General features: G+C 36.2%; 1 protein-coding gene across 2 annotated transcripts; it reads left to right on the top strand.

The window, feature by feature from the left end:
- The first annotated feature begins 376 nt into the window (after positions 1-376).
- gtf3c2 (general transcription factor IIIC, polypeptide 2, beta) lies at positions 377-20,752 on the top strand. 2 transcript variants are annotated; one of them, XM_079583803.1, is made up of 19 exons: positions 377-592; positions 1,556-1,756; positions 2,005-2,218; positions 2,564-2,843; positions 2,940-3,013; positions 3,125-3,202; positions 3,285-3,383; positions 4,711-4,938; positions 5,046-5,157; positions 5,824-5,935; positions 10,877-10,908; positions 12,157-12,286; positions 12,416-12,560; positions 14,604-14,765; positions 14,871-14,958; positions 15,045-15,164; positions 15,247-15,411; positions 17,572-17,679; positions 18,716-20,752. In XM_079583803.1, the coding sequence occupies exons 2-19, from the start codon at positions 1,594-1,596 to the stop codon at positions 18,935-18,937; spliced, it is 2,532 nt and encodes an 843-aa protein (XP_079439929.1). In that variant the 5' UTR covers positions 377-592; positions 1,556-1,593; the 3' UTR covers positions 18,938-20,752. The 2 variants fall into 2 exon arrangements, with proteins under 2 accessions (XP_079439929.1, XP_079439928.1); XM_079583802.1 differs by having other exon boundaries at positions 2,937-3,013.
- The last annotated feature ends 1,644 nt before the right edge of the window (positions 20,753-22,396 follow it).

The following is a 22,396-nucleotide window of genomic DNA, read 5'->3' as shown; positions in this document are numbered from 1 at the left end:
TGCTTGAATGAATTTCAAATCATGTAAGCAAAAAACAAAACAGTAAACAAAAAAAACACTTCCAACATATCCATTAAAACCATAACTACTATAAAATGTAAAAAGAATACAACTCAAAACATAATTTGTGCACATGATTAATCATAAATACACCTCCAAAAGATTACACAGCTTTCTTGTTATTCATACATTTTAAGATTCGAAAAAGATAACAAATGGCAGAAGATAAGAGGAAGTGGTGTATGTTGTTTTTGTAAAAGTGTGCACGTGTACATGTATGGCAGTAAAGCTCTCTACTGTGCTTGACCACATTGACACCACCTCGTGGTCAGGCGGGATCACACACATATTTAAAACCTCTCTGGTGTCAGTGTTGGATAGGGGGCGGTAATGAGCAAACGAGGTCATGGGCGACCCTTAAAACATGGCGGCGGCTAGCTGATATGTCAAAAATGCTTTAGCTGAGGAGTTTCATAGAAAAGCAGCATATTTCTGTACAGCACATTTGAATACTTGTGTTTTAATTTAAATCAGGATCGGGCAGATTGTACCCAGCGGGCGTCTGTCGGCAGTGAGTCTTTCATTGTGTCAGGTGAGTTGGATTCGAACCCGCGTGAATCCCAGACCGTGTGGTTGAAGGAAAGAGTGGACGATCAGCCTGAGCCACTGTTAAAAGCTGTCAGTGTAGAGAAAAAGCCCATGTCTTTCCTGTGCTTTGTGGAAGCAAGGGTTTCTTATTATAAAGTTATTTTGTAGAATATTATGGACTTCTGAAGGAGAAGAAACATCCGTCAACTCAATGCAGTATATTACGTTGCTTATTTTAAAAGCAGTTTTCAACTTTTTACAATTTATTTCATTATTTATTTTGCTTGTATGAGATTTAAATTACTTGAGTAATTATAGTTTGGTATAACCTGAGTAAGCTAAGCTCAATGTTGTGTAGGCAAGTCGCCTGTCATCGGGACTTTGCGCATGCGTGGATTAACGTTACTATTTCTGAACAATTTTAGTATCATACTAACAAAGAAAGTACCAGAAAAGTGTATGTCATGATGACAATACCATGGTTTTGGTATGGAATTTACTATTTTTGTTTATATTGCATATACATATATACCGTATATATTATTTTTATATTCTATTTTTGCTCATATTTTATTAAGTTTTAGTATCACACTAACAGAATAGTACCAGAAAAGTGTATGATGCCTTGCCAATGCCATGGTTTTTGGATATGTAATGAAATGTTGCTTGAACATGCTTTTATTGCCTATATTTTTTGTTTTATATTCTATATTTTTTATTTTTTATTCTATTTTTATACACATTTGAGTTGATTTTAATATCGCACCAACAAAATAGTACCAGAATGCATGATGCCATGAATGCCATGTTTTTTATATATATATTTTTTTTGTAATATTATGGTAATTGATGAAATGTTGCTTGAACATGCTTATATTGCCTATATATTTTATTTTGATATTCCATTTTTGTACACATTTGATTTGAAACCATTGCATATAAAATCAACACATTTATTTTCTTCTAGACTGTTCTGGGAGCAGTTCTGTGAAAGAAAAGGTATTAATGGCAGCAGCTGCCCTGAAGTTGGGCGAGCAGAAAGGCGAAAAAATGGGTTTGCCATGTGAAAAGAACACAGATAACCAACCGGGACAGATTAACCAGGAGAGTAAAGGAGCTATTCAGGATTCAGAGCCGCAAAAGATAGAGTCAGAGATGCAGATGTCTGGTAAGCGTGTTATTTCAGTGTTCAATGTTTGTTTTATTTCAAGTTACAAAGGTACTATAAAACCCCTGCTCTTATATGACTAGTTTGTCATTAGAGAAGAACAAAGTTCTGCCAAAAAGGCATGTTTGACCTTCATGATGTGATTTAAATTGCTTTTGTTCTTTATGCCTTATAAGTGAATAAATACTCAGAAATGGATCTAATTCCCACTGCGTTCATGAATCTTTTATTGTGACTTTCTTTTCTAGAACTGGCCTCCCAGGTTCCCCCAGGTGTGGACCAGGAACGCCCTGTTAATGCAGAGGGAACCCAGAAGAATCAAGGTTCTAAGGCAAAGACTCCTGTCAAAAGGAGGAGAAAGGAGATCATTCCACAGACTCCACCAGAACATGACATTTCAGCAATCTCTGATACTTCTGAACTCACTTCTAGTGGTCGTCCCAAGAGGAGAGCTGCTAAAGTGTATGCTCTCCAGTTTTATGCAGTTTCCCACATATTTTATACAGCATGTATAGATTATGAATGTATACTATAGTGTATATTGCTGGATTAAATACATCTTGCTCTAGAAAAATCAATGGTCAGATGAAGTGTTCTGATCAGGACTTGAACTTGGTTATTCCACGTTGCGTAACCAACATGCTTACCATTGAGCTATTCACAACGTGTCTTAAGCATTTTCATATTTGGGTAAACTACCCCTTTAATCTAATCCCTGTCTGTGAAACCAGGTATTGGTGTGTAAAAATATTTTCTTTAGGATTTGATTTGTCCTAATCAGCTGCTAATGTTTTTCATCTTGATCAGTGCTTTAGATTATCTCCACAAGCTGGCCAAGGACCTCGGTACTCAATCAACAAAAGATAGGCCCGAACCTGGCGAAGCGAACAGCACCTCCAAGAAGAAGAATGCAGCAAGGGGAAGGGGGACGAAAAGGAAAACTCCAGAGTGTGACAGCGACTTGGATGATGATGAGGATTTTTTCCCAGGAAAGAATGAAGTGGCAGAGAGTGAAGAGGAGGAAGATTCAGAGCCAGACTTCAGCTTGAACGTGGAGCGCAGAAGCAGACCATCCAGGGGAAATTATGTGAGTTTATAGTCCAATACTCTTTGCTCTGTTATTGATATTGATTTCCATATCTGTGTGATCTAATTTTTTTAATTACGTTCTGCTCATCAGCAGTGTCTGCTTCCAAACGGCTTGGCTAACAATGTCATGGAGCCTGTCTGGAACTGTTTTAGTAGGACCAAATCATTGTAAGCTATACATTTTCTACAATATTATGTAAGAATTGCAATTTTAGCAATTTATAATATCTGTATCACTTGTATCTTTAAATGACTTTTCCTTCTTTTACTAAATGCTAGCCGGGATGAAAACTTTTCCCCCTGGGTGTTTCCTGAGTGGATTCCTTCTGCCAAAGATTGGCATTTCCTGTCCAACAGGTATTAGTATAGCTAAATACCACATAATGTCCATGGAAACAAAGAAATTGTCATTTTAACAGGTGTTTGTTTTGATTAACAGTGAGGCTGAAAAATATTTACCCCAAGAGAAAGAATCTGCCTCTTTTACCTTTACCCGGGAAAAAATCAAGGGACAGATCAAACCGCAAACGGTGAAAAGGTAAGATATCATTTGTAAGTTTCCACTAACACGCTTTGGTTCTTTAAAACTGCATTCACAGTAGCTATTCACCTATCATTTGCATTTTGGGATATCACATAAAAAAACACTGGATGGAAATGCCAAAATGTTTCTCAACAATTGAGGCGGCTACATTTTTGTTTTATCTGATAAGAAGACATGCGAATAAACTATGATGGAAACACATTTACTGAATAAATCCCTCAATGTACAGCAAAAAAACTCATGTGACTTCACCTCTACAGAGGATGTGATTGGATAACTGGACTAACCAGCGGATCAGTTTCATTGCACAGTCATCTCAAATGTTGGTTTTATCATTCTGTAATGCCTGAGCCAAACGTCTGTCATCAAAATTGATTTGATAATGCAATTTCCCTGGAAGTGACGATTTTGTTCTCTTTTCTCTCTTTTGCACGTAAGTTAAATTCGCAACTTTGGATGGAAACGTAGCTACTGACAGTGATTAAATCATCCTGTTGTTTGCTAGTACGCAAATAATTGAAACTGACAGGTGCTGTCATTGTCTTTTTCATACAAACATTTTTAGCTTGGTGTGATTGTTGCCATTATTTATAAATTAGATATGTTACCTCAGTCAGTCCCCTTTGACCTAAAATATTCACTGAGAGTTAACTTTAAAAAAAAAAATTTAACTACACATTCACATGTTCACGTTTCTCTGTTGTTGGTTATTGTTTGGTTAGTTAAACAAATTAAATAAATCTTTTTTTAGTAAGTGTTTTATTTTTTTATAATTTATTTACATTTTATTTTTAATTATTAGTACACTACCGTTTAAGAGTTTGGGGTCGGCTATATAAATGCCTCATCCATTAATTTATTCATTCAGTAAAAATGGCAATATTATGAATTATTTTTTACAAAAATAACTGTTTCCTATTTTTATATATTTTAAACTAATTTATTCCTGTCATGGCACAACTGAATTTTCTGAATCATTACTCAATCATTCAGTGTCACATAATCCTTCAGAATTCATTCTAATATGCTGATTTGGTGCTCAAGAAACAGAACACTTATCATTATCAAAAATGTTGAAAGGAATTTTGCTGGTTAATATTTTAGTGGAAACTTTTTTTTTTTTTTTTTCAGTGTTTGTTGATGAATAGAACGTTTAAAAAAAAACAGCAGTTCTGAATAATGCAGAATAAAAGTATTATATATATATATATATTATAATAATAATAATAATTATATATATATATATTTTTTTTAATCTTACTGACCTAAATGGTAGTGTATACTGTATGTGCTCTCATGTAAAATGTCCTCTGATCTGCAGGTTTGAATCATTGCCTCATCATTCTGAGCGCTGGGACGCTCTGTTCTTTGTGGGGGGTCCTGTGCGGTCCTTGGAGTGGTGCCCATGTCCTGACGGGGCAGCAAAAAGACAGTATGCCGCCATCTACTGCCACAAAGGCATGGACGAAAAACACAAAATCAACAACCTGTACTCAGGTCCTGTCTTACTGCAGCTGTGGGACATCGGAGACCTTCAGTGTAAAAACAGGTGACCAAGATATGGCACTTACAGATTGGCATTATGAGGAAATATGTATGGCGTGTTGGGCTTTATATAAAATAGTAATTTCTGACACTTTTATCTGCCCACTTCAGGCCCTCAACTGCTCCTCATCTAGCATATGCTCTAGCGATCGATGACGGGTGCATCTGGAATATAAAGTGGTGTCCTGCAGGAGTGTGGGAGCTGCCCTCCACCAGCAGAAAGGTAAGAAATTACATTAGACCAAATAGTCTAAGAAAATGTAAACGTATAGAATGTATATTTCTTTGGTCAATTAACAAAATTTAAATCGATACATCAACCCTTCTTACAAAATGTGTTTTTGTCTTACCCTGATTCACTATGGTTAAGCATATTAGTATATCAGTTTATATTTTAGACCTGTCGAGATGGTTTTCGCAGGAAATTGCGTATGTGTCACTCACCCGTGGCGTGTCTCGTCATATCCATAAATAGAGAAAAGCTGCTCCGGCTATTTTGACGAGTGTATTTTGTGGGAGTGGCAGAGGTTAGTTGTCACAATGAGAGAGAAAGGGAGCCGCTAAATCTCAAATCTCCGGGGAGGAGACGAGAGTCGTAATAAAATGAGAATCATTTCTTGGCTTTTCGAAAACGTCATAATTATCCAAACAGTCACACAACCAAAACAATGTACTTATTTGTTTAACCTCTAGAGGGCCGAATGTTACATAGTGTACCTTTGAAATATATATATATTCTTTAATTTTTATTGAACAAATATTTATTAAAATAATACTTTCAAATTAATTGTGTTTGTGAGAACATTCTTCTTAATACTTTTCTGTGCTCTTTTTTTATTGTGGTTGACTGTACTGTACATTGATGTAAATGTGTATTCATTTTTGTCAGGCTCCACAAATGCCTAGATTAGGTCTTCTAGCAGCAGCTTTCTCTAATGGAACCATCGGTGTCTACAGTCTTCCACACCCAGAAGCCCTTGCAGCACACCATCAAAGTAAAGGTGAGAGAAGAGAAAAAAAGAAAATAAAAAAAAGCTGTTTTTTCTAGAACAGGGGTGTCCAATCCTGCTCCGGGAGGGCCAACTTCCCCTAGCGTTTAGCTTCAACACACCTGCCTAGAAGTTTAATAGTGATCCTAAAGACCTCGATTAGCATGTTCAGATGTTTAATTCGGTTTGAGGCTAGACTCTGATGGAAGATGGCCATTCCTGATTGGACACTCATGATTTAGAAACACCCAGTGACTTCATGTGCAATGTCTTGATCCTTCCAGAAGAGGACAGCACAAGACAGAAGAGTCTCAAGCCAAGTGCTATAATGCATTTTTCTTACTAGCACTAAACAAACTATCTAAACTAACAATCAAATCTATATCGCATGTCTTTTCTTAAATTTTACAAACATTGGAAAACCGTTTAAGAACAGAACAAACGAAATTTACTGAAATTGTTTGGAAGATGAATTGAATTTATGTTATTGATTTATTGCTGTTTTATAATTGTTTGACTTCATTCGTCTATTAATTAATAATAATTATTTTACCCTATAATTACAATTTTAGTCAAGGTGTGGTATTCTCATAGACAGTATATAAAGGGTGTTCTACTAGGCTTTCAAACAAATATTTTCTGAAGCTATTCAGGCTCTTAAATGTGGATCGTGGGATGTTATTTTATTTCATTGCCCATCTTAAGGCCACATGCGCTGATAAAATGGCCAGCGTAGGCTGATTGTCCCGTGGGAGCTCGTAATGTCCTCTCCTCGGGGAGTGCTGGGAACAGACTGATGACCTGTCATTCACTGCATCATTCCCTGTTTTCCTCTTTTCTTTATTCTCTTAAACACATTATCTGTCCTGCTTGTGTGTGTGTTTGCAAAAGATTACCCTCCCAGGGCTTCTCATTCATCACGGTCGCAGTGAGAGTGCTAGGGAAGAGGAGGGAGGGTCTAGTGCCTATATGAGTTCCACAGCCGTTTGATTAGAGGAACCTCTTTTCACAGCAGAGAAATGTCGCTTGTCTACAGTTAAACCGATCCGATCGCTCCTCATAGCCGAGTCTCTTTTATGAGCTATTGACCATTTGTGAAAGCAAAACTCATATTTTATCATAACTTTATTATATAACCCGATCGGAAGTCAATTGAAGTCTACAATGCCTTCAATAATGTAGTGAAACAAACATTTGAGTGTTTGAGTGAGAGAAAGAGATCTCCCTCTTGCACTGATCTGCTGGGACTGCGTTCTGTATCCAGATGCCGCTCATGGGTTAACATGATGAATGCATATCATATTTGAATTGATTGAGCATACAGCCAACAATCCATCACATCTCAAGAGCTGATTATATATTCATAATGAGTTGTGTAGTGTACTTGTTAAATAACAAGGCTGCTAATTGAAAGGTTGCAGGTTTGTACCTGGTGAAAAGCAAAGCATTAACTGTTTCCATACCACTGCGATTTAATTAGTTCTGTAGCAGGCTTTAAACAAAACATCATGGAAACATTTCTGATATCGTGTGCCTGACACCCATTACCAGCAGTAAAATCATTCTCTCGCAACTTATTGTTTTGACTTCCACAATTTTACGATGCAGTAATGTTGCAGTAATGCAAAATTGTGTTTGCCATGATATTTATTGTTTAGTTAATGTTATATTCTAATTAATATTATTTTAATAAAATGAATTGTAATTTAAATATGTACAATTAGAAATTTAGAATAAAAGAAAAAGTACATTGGAATAGCATTGAATAATAATTGAATGAAATGTAATTTAATGAAAGATAATCTTATTTAATATGCACTAGCATTCAAAAGGTTAAGTCAGTAAAAAAATAAAATAAATAAAGTAGTTAATTATTTTCAGTTGATGTTTTCAACCCTGATAATAACAAGATATGTTTTTTGAGCAGCAACTCAGCATATTAGAATGATTTCTGAAGGATCACTGAAAACTTTTCAATCACAGAAATAAACTACATTTTAAAGTATATTCAAATACAAAACACTTGGTTTAAATTGTAAAACAAAACAAAAAATGTTTACTGTATTTTCGAATATATGTACCGGTACCCCAAAATTTTGAACAGGAGTGTATATCATTTTTGTATTATTATTATTATTTTTTTAAATGTAATTTTATCAAGAATCAATATTCATATACGGCTTCTCATGGCTATTGAAATCCTGGATATATAATGGAATTAATGGACTTTTCCACTTACTTTAATACACTAGTAAACAGGGGCAATTTCATGGCCGTCCTCACTATTTATCATTCAGACATTCAGCTTTTGTACTAGGCTTCTCTAGTTATTGAGCAGTGATATGGTCCGTCCTTCTGGTCCCTCGGGGGCCCTCGGTGTGGTAGACTCGGGCCCTGCTCCACTGGAGATAAGAAGCCAGCCAGCTGCCCACGTTCTTTAATGAACCGTCTCTGTTTCTTCAGCGCTGCCAGTGTCTTATTCTCCCTGTTTGCAAGCTTCTAATTCATCGATCCTACTCTAAGCTTTAATGCTTTCTTAATTACACTTTCCTGAGGCCAGAAGAACTGTTCGGATGTGACAAATGCTTTCTTTAAAGACCTCTTTCTCTCAAAGGACTGAAGCTGTTAGTGAGTGTTAATTCTTCTTTAAGTTGAGTCTTGAATTTAAAAGGGAATTTGAGAAAAAAGAAATCCTGGTTGAATGTGTGTTTTTGATCTTCACTATGATCTGGACTGAAATGGGCATGTACTGCACCGCTCGCATTTTATTTGTCTGTGTTGTAAATACTGAAGGAATGCCTGGATATTGAACTAAAAAAAGTGCTCCACGACCTTTACAAAGCTATTCCTTCTCTCGCTCTTGTATTTTCTGGATATTACTGCAGAAATTGCTTCTCACACTCCACCAGTTTAACATCTTTACACTGGTTTTGGAAAGTGTTTTCTTTTGACACTCTTCGTGGCTCTGTTTGTGGTTCTAACTGGACTCGCTCTCCTGGAGTCTTTGGTCAGTGACCCGGCAATGAGCTCTGGCCAAGAACTCTTTACTCCCTCAGGGAATTACACTTCATTACTGAACGCACAATCCTGCTTTCAGACCTCAGACCTGCTCTTTGGCTTGTGCTTGCGTGTGTGTTGGAGTGAGTGTGTGTTGGAGTGAGTATGTTGGAGAGACATTGTGCATATAAATGAAAATCAAAATGTTTTTTGTTTTTTTATAGGTTTTTATCTGTTTAAACAAAAAAGTTAGCTTTTTTTGTTTTTTGTCATATTTTTTTTAGGTCATTTTCATATTTAGTTCATTTGTTATATTTACTGTATATTCATTTTATTAAAGAAAATTACATTTTATTTTTGTTTTTAGGTCATTTATTCATATTTAGTTCATTTGTTATATTTACTGTAAATTCATTTTATTAAAGAAAATTACATTTTATTTTTGTTTTTATTTTTTATTGGTTTGGTTATTTTGTATAGTTTTTTCCAGTTTTAGTTGTTTTTATTGTTTGTTTTTATTGTCATTTTATTAATTTTTTATTCTGTTTTTTGTCTTTTTATTAGTTTATATTGTTTTTTTGTCATTTTTAGGTTTTTATTTATTAATATTTTATTTATTGTGTAATAAATACAAATTCATTCAATTATTTTTTAAATACAAAGAAAAACTTTTTTTATAGTTATTTGATTAAATTTAGTTTTTTTTATTGCTTCATTTGTTTTTGTACATCTTCTTGTTTTTCTCTTCGTTTTTATTTTACTTTAGGTTTTTGTTTATTTAACATTTTGTTCAAATTTCATGCTATTCATTTTATTATATCACATGAACATTAATTTGAACCTTTCGGTACTGTAGATTGATTATTGGATTGTCCATTGATTTGAAAAGGACTCACAGTAGCAATTATAGGACACGTTTCAAAAAGCTAGTGATAAAACAGTTAACCACATTCCCACTTTCCATTTATGGTCTCGGGTTTGGAAGGTTTATGCCAGATAATTATAAATCGGTTTTCTCTGGAGTGAAAGGGTGTCCCGGAAAAGGTGACGAGAGAGACGCTGACTCCTCCCTTCTCAATGGAGATAATTTACTGGCTTGTTTTCATCAGACAAGGATCTATAATTGAAATGACAAAAAAGATGCATCGCTACACAGTTGTTAGTGTTTGAGGCCATGAATTTCAGCCGAATACCTGACATCCGTTTCCTCCTGGCCTGTCAATCAAAAAAGCCTTAGTCAGCCTGGAGAAAGGGCCTGTGATCAGGACTGTCTGCCACGTTGCCTGAATGAGTGGATCAGAGGTGCGATGCTTTATCGACCTGATCGACCCGTCACCTCTCTCTGTACGGCTCCGACCTGAAGCCATGCGGCAATATATCACTTCTGCACTCTACTCCCATACACACAGTGTCTGACCATAGACACACACAGTTTCATACATGCGACTCCATTCACCACCTTTAGCACTTCTCTTTTGTTTTCTATTCTCTGCTTGATGAGAATATGAATCACCGTTTAAAGAACTTGATAATTCGTTCTCATTTTTGGGAGTTTTTAGTGGATTATTGAATAATTAAGTATTATTTATTTATAAATAAAAGCACAATCTCTACAGCTATACAGATTTTACGCAGGAGTCTTAAATGGATTGTAGCAAAACAGCCCATTTGATTTTAATAGTACATGAGAGCAAGTGGAAAATGGTGATGGAAACTAAATTAGGACTTTTTAACGGGGAAAAAAACTCTATAAGATAAAATGCACTGTATTTGACCCCTTCAAATGATGACATTGTTAAATTGCTGCTTGTTTATTCTTCACATTATTTCAGTTAAGCACATGTCATTTGATCCTTGTTCCCTTGATTGTTTTTCTTGATAAATGCAGTCATGTGTTGAATAGAAATGCTCCTGTCTATAAGCGCACATTGAACACATTTATGTGTTTTCCAATAGGAGAAACCAGCCAAGCACCGCTGATATGCCGGGTAGGTCAATATCCACTCTCTGCCAGCATGCTTCTTATTTTCACAGATAATACCTCAGTCTTTGTTTTTACACACATTAAAAAAACATATTGTATTACACAGTCATTGCATCAAACCTAAAGCAACTGATGTAAAGGTAGAATGGCAAGAGATCATTGGAATGCTTGCTTGAATCTGACGTGTCATTTTCACTGTAGCTTAATTTCACAGTTGAAGTGGTTTTTCACTAAAACTGTTCTGGTTATGGCTCCTCTGGGCCATTTTATGGGCTGTCTATGTAACATTTTCAAGCATCCAAGAGATGATCTTCTGGAAATTAGCTGTCATGGTAGAAGGAAGTGTTAAGTGTAGAGTGAAGGATTAATCTAAACTTATTTTGGATAAGGGCAGAAGGAAATAGCTTTATAGAAGTATTGAGCAAATATTAAACTGTTATTTACCTTGAAATATAAGGGAATTTAAAAATGGGATTTAATAAAATATATATTGTGTAAATATTAAATGGTCATAATAATAATCATATTTTCATAAACATAGTTCTATCATTTCTATAGTGGGTTGTTTCTATAAATTTTTGTATATTGTATATTTCATATAAATGGGAATCTCTATAGTGCATGTACATTTTTAAGCTGTGCTTTCATCTAAAATATATATTTTTAAACAGCTAGAATTTTTTTTTTGTTATAATACATATTTTAAAAAAAACAGAAAAAAAACCTTCTATGGAAGTAGAATACAATTTTGTAACAAGAAGTGAAATAAGCGTTTATACAAATACAATAAAATAAAATAAGTGTTTATACAGATACTGATTGTAAGAAGTCTATAAAGGGTTGCCAAATATTATAAAAACTTGAGAGATTATCCTTCAACAAATATAAAAAAAAAATCCAAATGTAAAGTATTGGACAGATCCTGAAGCCACATTTTGTCAGTGGGGTATCGCTGGCCCTTTCCATGACATCAGATATATGCACATTGCACTAATATTTTGCATTGTCATAAAAAATATTTATATATATAATACACTTATGTATTATGTATATAGTATATATTTTGAACTTTTTTGTATGTCATTTGTATGTGGTAATCATGGAAAAACATTGTAAAGTCATGGATATTCATTGGTCAAAATCTGTGGGAACCCTGAATTATGTATACCATTAATTTTGTAATTATTACAGATAGATGACGTGTTCTAGATCAGTGTTATATGACCTGTTTTATGATGGTGTGTTTTTGCAGGTGAAGAAGGTGCTTTCTTTGAAGATGGGCTCCAGCCAGGCAGATCATAAAGGTCAAAGTGGCCTGTGCTTTGCTATGGATTGGCTCCATGTCAAGCCACATAACCTCTTGGCAGCTGGCTTCTATGATGGTGATTTAATGTTTTGTCTAGAAGTCTATTTGTTTTTCTAAAGAGAATTGTAAAAATGTAAATATCTTTGTTTATTTATGTCGCAATATTTTACTTTTGTGATGTTTCACTTCACTTTCTCTTTTCCAGGTCTGGTTGGTTTGTGGGATCTTGCTAGCAAGTCTACACTACTGAGAGTCAAGTCTCCAGATGGAGTTGTGTCTCTCTTCCCTTACCACTGTTTTCATGCCCACGACGAGAACATCAGAACCCTGAGCTGGTGCAAAGCCTCGAGGTGAGAATCATCTGTAGTGAGGTTGGTTTTTATTTGATTGGTATAGATTTCTTCTGAACATGGGTATTATTTATATGAGATTGTAGTATCCAGTATTTTTCATTGGTATTTGTGGTGTATTTTGTGGTGAGCCCGCCCATGGAGTTTTCTCATTTAGCAACAGAGAAGCAGTCTAGATCAAATATATTTCATCAAATAGCATCACACATTGTTTCAGCATCAGTAGTTTCAACAGCCTGTTCGTAGCATTCGATTTAAAGAGCTGTGACCTTATAAAAGACTGCGGTTAGTGGCATTAGAGAAGTTCATTTGGGAAAGGACACCCTATCCCACTGCCCCACAGGGGGCTAGTGAAATCAAGTTGAGATTTCTTGTGTTTTTTTGTGTGTGTGTGTGCTTTAGGCTCTTTAAAAGGATAACTTGATTAAGCGTTAATTGAACCTAGGCTCTTTTTGTTAATCTACCCGAGTCAAACATTCGTGTAAAAGCATAATTAGAATGGAAACTCCACTTTTAAGTTTGACCGTATTTCCGTTTTTGGTCAAAATGTCTTTTGAATGGGAGTGCATGATAGCATCAAAATCGCTATTTTTAAAACACTAAGGAGGCTCGACACAACATAAAAATGTCACCAGGGGTGAACTCGACGCATGAACTCGAGCATTGAGAACATTGTTTGTGTACACAGAGTTTACTAAAAAGAAAGATTTTGAACAACTCACTGTGTTTCCGTCCGCCGGCATTTTGTCAGTCAAAAGTAGTCGAATGCAAATGCAACGTAATGAACTGACTCCACATGAGGAAATGTTGTGAACTTTTATCTAACTGATAAAGTGAGTCGTACAAAACCTTTCTTTTTAGCAAACTTTGTGTACACAAACAATGTTGTCAATGCTCGAGTTCATGTGTAGAGCCCCTGGTGATACTTCAAGCACAGTTTCATGTTGTTTCGAGCCGTCTTAGTTTAGTGTTTTAAAAATTGTGATTTTGATGCTATCATTGTAGTGCCCCTAGCACTCCCATTCAAAAGGCATTTTGACCGAAAAACGTAAATACGGTCAAACTTAAAAGTGGACTTTCCATTCTAATTATGCCTTTACACGAATGTTTGACTCGGGTAGATTACCAAAAATAGCCTTGGTTCAATTTTGGCGAGAGTTATCCTTTAAATGTGACTGCTCATGTAGAATTCAGATGCACGTAAAGAAAAGCAGTCTTTTTCTTACACTAGCCTAGTATTAGTTTTTGCTAAAGTAAAAAGTATAATTGTGAAATTTCACTGATATTTCTAATGACTCATTTTGTGAAATAAGACTGGTCATATCGCCCACCAATATTCGTGATTTCAATGTTGACCAAAGATAATCGTGTTTATGATTTTTGCAATAAACGAGCAGCCGTACCATGCACCCAATTTCAAGCATTCAAGCCGGAGGGTTTTGAGGGGGATCAGCTGTCTCTTCTGCCCTTTTACTGTCCAGATGCTCAGAGGAGAGCATCTGGGGTCAGAAGGATTTTATTTTTAAAGAAGTTACAACTTTTGTTCAGCAAGGATGCGTTAAATTGGTCAAAGTGACAGTGAAGTGTTTTATAATGTTACAAAAGATTTCTGTTTCAAATAAATGCTGTTCTTTTGAACTTTCTGTTCATCAAAGAATCCTGAAACAAATGTATCTCAGTTTCCACAAAAATATGAAGCAGCACAACTGTTTTCAACATTGATAATAATAAGAAATATTTCTTTAGCACCAAATCTGAATGAAAAAATGCATGAAAATTCTAAGGGATCATGTGATGTGTAAATTCAGCTTTGACATCACAGGAATAAATTATATTTCAACATGCTGTATAATAAAGTGGAAAGTGGTTATTTTAATTTGTACAAATATTTCAGAATATTTACTTTAACTTTTGAATAGTAGTGAGAGCATGTCGCTAGCAAGATTTCTGGGAATATTGTTAAAATGATTGGTCTGTTTGTAATTGTGATGAGGTATGAAAAACATGAATTACATGATGTTTTTATCTACTGTGGTTGGGAAGTAACTTGTTGGTGACAGTCGGAGATGATCGCATGGCTAAAATGTGGGATGTGAGGAAAACCTACGTGCCTCTTTTGGCAGTAAAGCGCTGCCTGTCCCCTGAAGTGTACTGGCCCCTCTTTTGGAGCGGCATCCTGATGGCTCAAGAGTGTTGCTTTGCCACGTGAGTCCACACATTTTCGCTCTTCTGAATATATGATATAAAGTTTTAAGTCAGGCATTGTATTTATATTCTTATCAAATCATCTTTTTCCTTTGCTTGGTGTAGGTTTGGACAACATGGAGTCCATTATTTTGATTCAGGTTACCTTGGAATTAAGCCTTACTTTGTGTGTCCTAGAAAAGCCACTATTTGGGTGCGTGGACATTTCACACGATTATCTTTACATGGTTTAATATAATCACAATGGTCTAATAATGACAGAACGACTCTCTCTTTCAGAGCCTGTCTATGTCTGATTGGATGAATACTTTTGCTGTTTCGGACAATGGAGGAGATTGTTTGTTTAGTTTGCTTCCTGAAATGGATATGGACCCCAACACTATCAGACGACGGAGATATGTATGTTTTTTTTTTTTTATTATCATTAATTGAATTCACACATATTAAAGCCTTAAATTAACATTTTGCTTAATCCCCACAGTCAGTGTACAGGACTGACATGGTCCAGTTTGAACCCGGTGAGAGGCCTGGAGATGAGGAACAGGAGGAAGACTTGGAAGACGCTACAAATAACCCTGGGAAGGAGCCATTGACCTACAAAGGAGCAGTCAGAAAGTACTATCTCCACTTTCATGACTTGGACCTGGTGAGAAACTCAAAAACACGATTCATTGTTTAACTTAATCATCGTCGAGCAGTTTTATCTCTGTGGAAATGAGAGTATTGATCTTTTTTTGCCACTTAATCTATTTTCTTTCACTTTCACCAGAGCATTAAACAAAATTATTTTTTGGAGAAGTAAAGGGGCTCACTGTAAACCTTATTGTCCTGGCTCATTAATATATTAATTAGGTGATGTATTGTTAATATTCATAAATGGCTTTCCTGTAGCTCAAACAGTAGACCGTTGGCGCTAGCAACGCCAAGGTCATGGGTTCGATTCCCAGGGAAAGCAAGAATTGACAAAAATGTAAAAAAAAATGTCTACCTTGAATGCAATGTAAGTCGCTTTGGATAAAAGCATCTGCCAAATGGATAAATGTAAATGTAAATAACTGATTTGCTGAAAATCAGGTGGGCGCTAGCCATATTAGGGTTTGTTGAAGCTGTTATTTTATTTGACCGACTACATTTTTGTTTTTGCACTTCGACCAAACAAACAAAAAAAAGCTTTTAAATTGTAAAAAAAAATTGGGGTATATTCCTGGAAGTGGGAGGGATGTGTCCACCCCAGTTTTAATAATAGATACGCCCCTGATTTTCTGTATGTTTTTCTGTGTACGAAGTATGTGTTTGCAAGACGATGTAAAAATCCATTAGCGGCCTCACTATTATGTGTGTATATGATCATGGCTGTGTGTATGATCTGTGTGTGATGGCTACTGTGTACTGCAGCCTATTCCACAGATCATTACACACGGAATGTGCAGGAGCCGTGGTCGGGCTGGATTTATTGGCTTAGTTATTTTCCCAGCACACCTGAGCGAGTGCAGGAGACACAGTTGAGAGCCCAGGAGTGCTGTCTGCGTGTTCGCCTCTTGGCACCCCTCTCTCTCGTATCCCTCTGAGACTCATCCCGCATCTCATGGGTTATATGTTGATTAAGTTCTGCACCCTTCATTAATTTAAAGTCATACCCGCCTGGAGGCCTACCCCCATCACCGAGATGCTCCATCTGTTCTGCCCTCTCACGCTCCAGCGCTCCACCCCCCCTCCGTCCGTCCATCCATGGCGCGCTGCACATGTCCACTTCATGGCCACGGTCTGGATCAGGCAGAGCTGTTTGAATTGGGTTAATTGAACTCTCCTCAGTCATCCTTGCACATACACACATTCAGGCAGCAAAGGAACAATGGTCTGAATGGTAGCACTGCTCTGTGTTTTGGATAAACTGCAGTAGTTGGGATGGAAATGTCCTTTTTAAAGCATTAATGGTAGAGCAGAATGCTAACAACACCAAGGTCATGGGTTTGATTCCCAGGGAATGCATAGATTGATAAAATGTATACCTTAAATGCAAATGCATAAATGTATTCAGCAGACAATATATATATATATTTATACTAACCTATATATATTATATATTTATATATATATATATTTACCTTTACAGTCTGGGCATCTAACACTCTCTTTAAGTTCTAATGTAATAAAGTTTTAATCTAATAATACTAGTAATTTAATAACACTATTAAATAGTAAATATTAAAATGAACATCCATTATACTGTACATTAATATATTTATTTTGTTTGTTTTGTTTTAAATTTTAGACCTATTAATAATTAGACGTAATATAATATTATAATACCATCCATTTATTGTTTATCGGCCATATCATGAAAATAATTATTAGCGGTATCAGACAGAATTTTAATATCAGCACATTTTAAATTCCTAGTCTTCTGAAGCATTGCAATAACTTTGTGTGAGGATTGGATATAGATTAAACTGCAAGTCATTATATTTACTGTCATAGTCACTTTATTTCTAAAATATATTTGTCATTTTCTTTTAAACCAACAAAATGTATAAACAGTCATATTTAGCATTCCAAACCAGAGTAACAACTGCTGTGTGAAAATCGCCAGTGATGCACTGTACCGTACAAAAGTAATTCAAACTGTGAGAGATGGAAACTAGACGCACTGGGTTTCAGGCGCAATCTTATTATGAGATTGTAAAGTTGTGAACGTGACATGGATTGTAATGTGAAGTAGTTGATGATATCCGCTTTGTACGTAACCGTACTTTCTATCTAGTGCTCTCTTAACTCTGGAGTTAACGGCTTGTTTTTTCTCTCTCAGGGGAACTTTGCTAAGTGTGAAAATCGGCCCATGATGAAGCACCTGCATCAAAACGAGGTCAAAGGTGTCGCTAAAGTGGACCAGATGCCATTGAGCGCACTCTTCAAGGTGAGATCACATTTATCTATACAACAGTAAACAAGACCAGCTGAGGCCCTCGCTGACACCTATTAGTGGAGAGCTGTGAAATACCCTGAAAAACTGATGCCAGCTGCACATGATACTTGTTTAATGCCAGAATAACCATGTGAAATCCCAACAGAATTTTTTGTAGTAGTTGACCACCTACTAGACCACAGGATGGGCTGCTGTAGACCAATCATAATCAAGTATCTGAGCTGTGTGAATTTAAGTACAGCTATATTGTTACTCACTCTGGAAAAGCTATAGTTGTACAGTATGTAGCAGTGGCTGTGCACTGCTGTCTGGAGTGTTTGCACTGGCCAGTGAAAGAGAGAAAGAGAGAGAGAAAGAGTTGGTGGTTTGCCGAGTTAAGCAAGAAGATGGACAGAAGCTAATGGCCTGTAAAATTAGGAAAATGTCACTCTGGATCTAGAGTGGATGATGGGAGGAGAGCAGGAAAGCAGTCTGTGTAGATTGAGAATGGTGGGTCTTTCTGAATAAAACACTGTAGTGTACAATGAAACATTTGATCATTTATGGTTATAAGGATATATACACATTTTGATAACACTTTACCTTAAGGTCCCATAAGTTTAAGTGAAGATATTGTGCGTGTGTTGGTTTGTTTGTTTTGACCTGTAGTGTAAAGTTTGAATATACTCCCTTTAATCCCATTTTGGAAATAAAAACTGTGGCCAAGGAGTAAGTTACAGGCAGAACTGGATGTCTTCCAGCAAGAGAAGTGTTTATTGTTCATCAGAGACACATACACAGAGTGATTATAGCAGTGCTAAAATGCTTTATTGCTGACGGTTACAGGAACAGAAGGTTAAACAGACCTTTAGAATGACCAATTAATCCAATTTAGACCATAAATATATCTACACATGGGCCAAAATGAACACTATCCAAGAGCCAAATGCAAGCTACTCACCACTTGATGTGAATGACTCAAATCAGTGACATGCAAACTATCTACTTAAGAAATTCAGTGTTTTTACGGTCTCTTTCTCTCTCTCAGGTCCGTTTTAACCCAAACATGGATTCATACAACTGGGTGTTGTCGGGCGGTCAGTCGGGTTTGGTGCGTGTGAACTGCGCACGTGGACTGACCTGCTCTGTCATGCTCAAGCAGTTACGTGAGGCTCAAGCCCAGTTCAGCGCCATGTTCCAGTCTCAGGACCCCGACGACTCTGTGACAGCTGTCCGTCACAGCACAGCGGATACCGTACAAGTGCGCTAGCCTCCTCTCTACCTTGAAATGGATCGTGATGTCATAACAGGCTTATACTTTTGGACTGTTATTTTTAAATGACTGATACACACACTTTTTATCCTTAACTTATAATGAAAGAAGCAAAAACTATTTTGATACAAAGCCTCTGTATATTCCCGATTTTTATATTTTTGTGCATTCCGCTTTTAGCGCTGTACAGAGAGGAAAACCTTTTGAACTTCTTTGCACTGGTGTGAAGCTCAGACAGGAAGGTTGTGATGTTTTTAGGTTAGTCTCGTTATCTCAATGTTTTGTCCTTTCCAAGGTATGTGTGGACATTGAAATCATCAGCACTTAAAAGTACCCGTTACATTTATGAAGAGCTATATTCTCCGTTTCCTCCTAATCCGGGTTCAGTGTTATATTGTGATCAAACGTAACAGTCTTGACATGTAGTGCGTAAACATTGGACTGGATCTTTGCTATTTGCTAGCCTGTTCTTTTATCTATCATATCATCATCTGTTGTTTTTACTTGTAGCATTTCTTACCCTGAATCTCAATTTTAAAGGAATAGTTGACCCAAAAATGTAACGTCATCATAATGTCCTTCCAAACCTGTATGACTTTATTTCTTCTGTGGAACAAGAAAACAGAATGCATTTGCACATTTTCCCATTTAATGGAAATGTAAGGGCATCCAAGCTCCAAAATGACACCTAAAAGCACAGAAATGGTCTATATTCACAATTCTTCAGAGGCCACATTAATTTTATGTGATCTTGCCATTTACTGTCCACATATACATATATTCAAATATGGAGTATTTAGTATGTTATTTCTGACATCAATCAATGCAAGGCAAATAGTTGACGATTACTTGTCCAATCACAGCGCAGCATTGTAAATGAGACGAGAGCTAGGAGTAGATTATATGTGAATAACTTAAATTTGGGTCTGTTTTTGTTCTTGTAGAACAACTAATGAAGTATTTGAGTTGCATGGACATTTTTCTTTTGTTTTATTTTCTGTCACTTTGTTTTTTGATAGCCCAGATCCCCATTCACTTTCAATATATGGAAAAGAGTGGCCATTACATTCGTGAACATTTCTCCTTTTGTGTTCCACAGAAGGAATAAAGTCAACCAGTTTTGAAACGGCACGTGGGTCAGTAGATTGTGAAAATGTTCATTTTTGGCGGAACTATTGCTTTATGTGTGCATCTTTAGTTTTGTTGTCCTTTGTTATTGTTATTATTATTCTCCCTCCCCCATTTAAATTCTTAATTAACTCGTTTCCAGCTTGTGCGTTCTTCTTACTCAGGGTTGTAAGGGGCATCATTCTGTTTATAGTCGTGCACGTGAGTTAAAGTTGTCCCTGAACCAATAGCACTCCCGGCCTCATAATTCATGACCTCAATTACGTGTGTGTGTGAATATAATTGACTCCAGAGATGAGAATCTGGAGAGTCTAAATAAGGATGCTTATTATAACGCTGCTGTTTATGTCTGTTGTGGATTTCAATTTAGTGTGTTGATTTAAATATCTCAATCTCACTGTGAGGTGCTGGATATGGTAAGTAGACTTGGGAGGCTTTGTCATTGAATATTCATACTTTGTAAATTATATTTCTTTTGTACTATTTACTGGATTGTTTACAGCTCCCGAAAAGTGTAAAAAAAAATTCCATCATCATTTTAGATCAAATTGCTTTGTATATTGCACTAAATATCAACTCATGATGTAATTATTAATGTAGGAAATTGTTTGTTTGATTTACATGATTTTATTACAGTTTACAAAAATCATACACGTTATGTGACACATAAAATTAAAAGCATGTAAAAATTAAATATCCATCATTAATTTCGGTTTATATAGGGGTTTTATGTGGTCACATACAGGATAACTAAAACATTTACACAGTACTTTTATAGACAGATAAGTTTATACAAGAAGCAAGTTTGCATACACATCCACAAATCTGAGGCACGGCGAAAATAATCATGTTGATTATTTACAGTTTCCACAGAACAACATGAATGTCTTTCAGTTCATGACACAAAATGCAGAACATGTCAAAAACATGACCAATGATGTACCACGTCACGCTCTGCTATCAATTTCGAAGCTTTCTTTAGTTTAGGTTGAGTGCACCTGCATCTGAAATTGATTTTGGATTTATCATGTTCATCTCATCTTTTGAGTTGTGATGCTCCGTGTGCAATATTCAAACTGGGCTCACGGACATTTTTCCCAATTCTAGCAAATAATACCAGGAGGGTGTTTTCCACTCCTTTGTTGTGTGACTATGAAATAGTCCTATAGATGTATTTTATTTTAAGAAGATCAGTAAATGTTTCTCGGAGATACATTTTTTGCCATCTAAGGTTGACGCAAATTCACAACTAGGAAGACGTTCCTAGATCAACATCTTTTCTTGGTATTGGAACTTGAAACGGCCTTCCTGTTAAATTTTAAAGGGATAGTTCACCCAAAAATGAAAATTCTGTCATAAATGTTTCACCCTTATGTTGTTCCAAAACCCATAAGACTTTGTTCATCTTCAGAACACAAATGACGTAAATAGAAGCTCCAACATGTTTGCTTGACGTGCGAGAACCAATGAGGTTCTTTCTCCTGTTACGCAGCACGTTTGAGCTTCAGCAAGAACCAATGAGGTTCATTCTCGTGTTACGCAGCACGTTTGAGCTTCTGCAAGAACCAATGAGGTTCATTCTCCTGTTACGCAGCACGTTTGAGCTTCCACTAGAACCATTGAGTTTCATTCTTGTGTGTTACGCAGCACGTTTGAGCTTCTGCAAGAACCAATGAGGTTCATTATTGTGTGTTGCACATTTGAGCTTCTGCAAGAGGTTTGTTCTCACTCATAAAGCAGGTTCGGTTGAGCTTCTGTTTATGTTCGCTGATCAATGTATATATGTGAATAAAAGCCTAAATTAATTCTGTTCATCATATACAGTGGGTATAGAAAATAATCACCCCCCTTTAAAATAATCACATTTTGTTGCTTTGCAGCCTGAAATGAAGACAGACACAGTTTTTGTTTCATTCAGCTGTATTTACTCAATGCAACTTATAACATCCAAGTAAAAGATATAACACCAACGTGTCATAAAAAATAAAAAAAACAATCACTGAGTTGGAAAAAGGATCACCCCCTTGTTTTAGTATTTTGTTGAACCACCTTTTGCTTTACAGCCTTTAGTCTGTTGGGATATGTCTCTACTAACTTTGCACATCTAGACGTTGCAATATTTGACCACTCTTCTTTGCTTTACTGTAGGAATGGTATTATTTGGATGGTGAGCTGTATTCAATTTTCGCCAGACATATCGTTTGGCGTTGAGGTCAAATAATTCAATTTTAGTCTCATCTGAACATAAGACCTTTTTCCACATGGCCTTAGAATCTTCAAGGTGCGTTTTGGCAAAGCTCAGTCGTGCCTGCATGTGGCCTTTCTTGA

Source organism: Phoxinus phoxinus (genome assembly GCF_949152265.1).
Source record: "Phoxinus phoxinus genome assembly, chromosome: 16".
Lineage (NCBI taxonomy): Eukaryota > Metazoa > Chordata > Actinopteri > Cypriniformes > Leuciscidae > Phoxinus > Phoxinus phoxinus.
This window is presented reverse-complemented; position numbering and strand designations above follow the sequence as displayed.